General features: G+C 39.1%; 1 protein-coding gene across 1 annotated transcript; it reads left to right on the top strand.

Moving 5' to 3' along the window:
* Positions 1–3,072: 3,072 nt before the first annotated feature.
* Positions 3,073–4,647, top strand: LOC144976607 (MFS-type transporter SLC18B1-like). Its single transcript, XM_078920903.1, has one exon. The coding sequence runs from the start codon at positions 3,073–3,075 to the stop codon at positions 4,645–4,647; it is 1,575 nt and encodes a 524-aa protein (XP_078777029.1).
* The last annotated feature ends 353 nt before the right edge of the window (positions 4,648–5,000 follow it).

Genomic DNA, 5,000 nt, shown 5'->3' with positions numbered 1-5,000 from the left:
AGTTTTTTTGAGGTTATCTGATCAGAGATATGAATAGCGTACCATGATCACCGATGTCTGGCACAGACTTGGTACTTGAAGAAGAAGAAGAAGGAGAAGAAGAAGAAGAAGAAGAAGAAGAAGAAGAAGAAGAAGGAAGAAGAAGAAGAAGAGAGAAGAAGAAGAAGAAGAAGAAGAAGAAGAAGAAGAAGAAGAAGAAGAAGAGAAGAAGAAGAAGAAGAAGAAGAAGAAGAAGAAGAAGAAGAAGAAGAAAAGAAGAAGAAGAAAGAAGAAGAAGAAGAGAGAAGAAGAAGAAGAAGAAGAAGAAGAAGAAGAGAAGAAGAAGAAGAGAAGAAAGAAGAAGAAGAAGAAGAAGAAGAAGAGAAAAGAAGAAGAAGAAAGAAGAAGAAAGAAGAAGAAAGAAGAAGAAGAAGAAGAAGAAGAAGAAGAAGAAGAGAAGAGAAGAAGAAGAAGAAGAGAAGAAGAAGAAGAAGAAGAAGAAGAAGAAGAAGAAGAAGAAGAAGAAAGAAGAAGAAGAAGAAGAGAAGAAGAAGAAGAAGAAGAAGAAGAAGAAGAAGAAAGAAGAAGAAGAAGAAAGAAGAAGAAGAAGAAGAAGAAGAGAAGAAGAAGAAGAAGAAGAAGAAGAAGAAGAAGAAGAAGAGAAGAAGAAGAAGAAGAGAAGAAGAAGAGACAGAAAGAAGAAGAAGAAGAAGAAGAAGAAGAAGAAGAAGAAGAAGAAGAGAAGAAGAAGAGAAGAGAAGAAGAAGAAGAGAAGAAGAGAAGAAGAAGAAGAAGAAGAAGAAGAAGAAGAAGAAGAAGAAGAAGAAGAGAAGAAGAAGAAGGAAGAAGAAGAAGAAGAAGAAGAAGAAAGAGAAGAAGAAGAAGAAGAAGAAGAGAAGAAGAAGAAGAAGAAGAAGAAGAAGAAGAAGAAGAAGAAAGAAGAAGAAGAAGAAGAAGAAGAAGAGAAGAAAGAAAAGAAGAAGAAGAAGAAGAAAGAAGAAGAAGAAGAAGAAGAGAAGAAGAAGAGAGAAGAAGAAGAAGAAGAAGAAGAAGAAGAAGAAGAAGAAGAAGAAGAAGAAGAAGAAGAAGAAGAAGAAAGAAGAAGAAGAAGAAGAAGAAGAAGAAAGAAGAAGAAGAAGAAGAAGAAGAAAGAAGAAGAAGAAGAAGAAGAAGAAAGAAGAGAAGAAGAAGAAGAAGAAGAAGAAGAAGAAGAAGAAGAAGAAGAGAAGAAGAAGAAGAAAGAAGAAGAAGAAGAAGAAGAAAGAAGAAGAAGAAGAAGAAGAAGAAGAAAGAAGAAGAAGAAGAAGAAGAAGAAGAAGAAGAAAGAGAAGAAGAAGAAGAAGAAGAAGAAGAAGAAGAAGAAGAAGAAGAGAAGAAGAAGAAGAAGAAGAAGAAGAAGAAGAAAAGAAGAAGAAGAAGAGAAGAAGAAGAAGAAGAAAAGAAGAAGAAGAAGAAGAAGAAGAAGAAGAAGAGAAGAAAGAAGAAGAAGAAGAAGAAGAAGAAGAAGAAGAAGAAGAAGAAGAAGAAGGAAGAAGAAGAAGAGAAGAAGAAGAAGAAGAGAGAAGAAGAAGAAAGAAGAAGAAGAAGAAGAAGAAGAGAAGAGAAGAAGAAAGAAGAAGAAAGAAGAAGAAAGAAGAAGAAGAAGAAGAAGAAGAAGAAGAAGAAGAAGAAGAAGAAAAGAAGAGAAGAAGAAGAAGAAGAAGAAGAAGAAGAAGAAGAAGAAGAAGAAGAAAGAGAAGAAGAAGAGAAGAGAAGAAGAAGAAGAAGAAGAAGAAGAAGAAGAAAGAAGAAGAAAGAAGAAGAAGAAGAGAAGAAGAAGAAGAAGAAGAAGAAGAAGAAGAGAGAAGAAGAAGAAGAAGAAGAGAAGAAGAGAAGAAGAAGAAGAAGAAGAGAAGAAGAAGAAGAAGAAGAGAAGAAGAAGAAAGAAGAAGAAGAAGAAGAAAAGAAGAAGAAGAAGAAGAAGAAGAAGAAGAAGAGAGAAAGAAGAAGAAGAAGAAGAAGAAGAAGAAGAGAAGAAGAAGGAAGAAGAAGAAGAAGAAGAAGAAGAAGAAGAAGAAGAAGAAGAAGGAAGAAGAAGAGAGAAGAAGAAGAAGAGAAGAAGAAGAAGAAGAAGAAGAAGAAGAAGGAAAGAAGAAGAAGAAGAAGAAGAAGAAGAAGAAGAAGAAAAGAAGAAGAAGAAGAAGAAGAAGAAGAAGAAGAAGAAGAAGAAGAAGAAGAAGAAGAAGAAGAAGAAGAAGGAAGAAGAAGAAGAAGAAGAGAAGAAGAAGAAGAAGAAGAAGAAGAAGAAGAAGAAGAAGAAGAAGAAGAAGAAGAAGAAGAAGAAGAAGAAGAAGAAGAAGAAGAAGAAGAAGAAGAAGAAGAAGAAGAAGAAGAAGAAGAAGAAGAAGAAGAAGGAAGAAGAAGAAGAAGAAGAAGAAGAAGAAGAAGAAGAAGAGAAGAAGAAGAGAGAAGAAGAAGAAGAAGAAGAAGAAGAAGAAGAAGAAGAAGAAGAAGAAGAAAAGAAGAAGAAGAAGAGAGAAGAAGAAGAAGAAGAAGAAAGAAGAAGAAGAAGAAGAAGAGAAGAAGAAGAAGAAGAAGAAGAAGAGAAGAAGAAGAAGAAGAGAAGAAGAAGAAGAAGAAGAAGAAGAGAGAAGAAGAAGAAGAGAAGAAGAAGAAGAAGAAGAAGAAAGAAGAAAAAGAAGAAGAAGAAGAAGAAGAAGAAGAAGAAGAAGAAGAAGAAGAAGAAGAAGAAGAAGAAGAAGAAGAAGAAGAAGTAGCACATGAAAATGATGAGAACTTCACACATGTCATGTTGTCAAAGTGCTGGTTGGCCATATTTTGTCCTTATCAATATTTCGTTTTTTAAACTATCCCTGTTAATATGTATTTTTTAATTCTAATAATTGAAGATATTCCGAGACAGTAAGCGTCTGGAGTAGCTGATAGCGATAGCAAGTGCTTTATTCATTTCAATAGCTGGACTGTTTACTTCATTGGATACCCAAACGTTGCGGACGGTTTCAGTGATGATATTTGTTGTGATGGATTAGGGTTGCACAACGACCCTGCAGAGTTCTTTGAAGTGTATTCTGGATAAATATTTTTTTTAACAAGATGGCAGAATCAGAGGAAACCGCCGCAGGAGCTGTTGATTCAGAAAAAACGACATCGGTGAAACCCAAAGCAAGGAGCTTATCCGAAACGGATAAACACTATCAACAGCACGTCAGCTTCTCTGACCAACGATATGAAGGGAGAATAAAAGAAGAAGATGAAGAAGCAGAAACATCTGGATTTAAAACGCTAATCTCTCTGTCTGGCCGGCGGAAATATACGCTCATTCTCATAACACTCGCCCAGTTTCTAGCGGGTGTCGCTTTTTCCTTGATGGGCCCGTTCTTTCCGGCTGAAGCTGCTAAGAAAGGCATGGACATCGCCCTTGTTGGTTTGGTTTACGGAATCTTTGAGTTGATGATATTCCTGACTGCACCAATCTACGGAAATTACTTAGTCCAACTCGGGCCTAGATTCGTGTTCATCGCAGGCATTTCCGTCGGCGGTTCTTGTAATATTTTATTCGGATTGCTTCAATACTGCCCCGGCGGCACCCCGTTCATCGTCATGACATTTCTTGTACGAGTTGTGGAGTCTCTTGGATTCTCGGGTTTCACCACCTCGAGTTTTGCTATAGTTTCCAGCGAATTTCAGGATCATATTGGATTTACGTATGGAATTCTTGAAACCGGAACTGGCCTGGGTTTCATGCTGGGCCCAACGATTGGAGGAGCTCTTTTCGAGTTGGGAGGGTTCGGCGTTCCTTTCTATGTCGCCGGTGTGTTGGTTTTGTTAAACGCAGTTGCAGTGTATAAGTTTCTTCCACAAGTAGAGAACGTTCCTTCCGGGCGCACTATGTCAATCTTCTCCTTGCTTCGGAACCCGATGATCGTGATCCCCGGTCTGAGCGTGCTGTCGGGTGTGGTTGGCATCACGGCCTTCGACACATTATTCGCCAAACATTTGCAACCTCTGAATGTCTCAGTGGCATTGATCGGGGTTATTTACGGAGCTGTGGCTTTCGTATATTCAGTGATGTCGTCCATTTGGGGTTACATTTCAGACTCCAAGAGCATCCAAGCTCCGCTGCTCATCGTTGGACATTTCTTATTCGGTCTCGGGTTTTTCCTAATCGGACCCAGTCCGTTGCTTCCCTTCCTGCACTACAGTCTACCTACCATCCTGGTCGGGCTAACTTTTATAGGTTTTAGTCTTGGGAGTCTTTTGATTCCGGGTTTGAAGTGTATGCTGATTGGAGCCACTGAAATGGGTCTGGAGAACAACACGGACACGTACGCGATGGTCTCCGGGCTTTTCAACTCACTCTTCACCCTCGGAGGATTCATCGGTCCCACGGGAGTCGGATACGTTGTCCAGAAGTTCGATTACCCGGTCGGGTACACTGTGGTTGGATGTTTGAACATTTTCATGATGCTGGTCTCTGTCCTGCATTTCACGCGACGGAGAATCATGAGGAAAAGGAGGAGCGGATATTCCAGCATCGGCGACACGGAGGCAGATCATCTGGCTTCCATCTCCAGCACACACGAAGGCTCTAGGCCCTTGGACTCAGGGAGTATCAGGATTCAGTCCGCCAGGAGACTGTCCCTGCCCGCATCTTTTGGATTACCTTAGCTCTAAAGGGGGATAATTTAAGAGCATTTACTGCTGGTAGAGTATTCGTAATCGCTTTACAAGCAAATCGACCGCTTCCGATCCCGTATGCAGTCCCGTGTTTTATTTTTGAGCCTCCTGTCAATCCAGCATTGGTTGGGTAGCTGGGTTTGCCAGATATGGACAGAAAGTATTGTTCGATAGGTTAGCGTACTATTCAAAGGGTTAAAAACTGCAGCACCTACTATATCTTGGATGCTAGTTCGTCAGTTGTTGGGTTTGTTTTTAATTATTATTTAACCCATAGAAAACCGATGGAAGAGAATTATTTTCTATGTTTTTCAAACTTATTATTTGAGTATTATTATTTTGTG

Source organism: Berghia stephanieae, chromosome 7, assembly GCF_034508935.2.
Source record: "Berghia stephanieae isolate SIO BIC M18660-M18661 chromosome 7, UCSD_Bste_1.3, whole genome shotgun sequence".
NCBI lineage: Eukaryota > Metazoa > Mollusca > Gastropoda > Nudibranchia > Aeolidiidae > Berghia > Berghia stephanieae.
The sequence above is the reverse complement of the archived record's forward strand: the minus strand, read 5'-3'. Positions and strand labels throughout refer to the sequence as shown.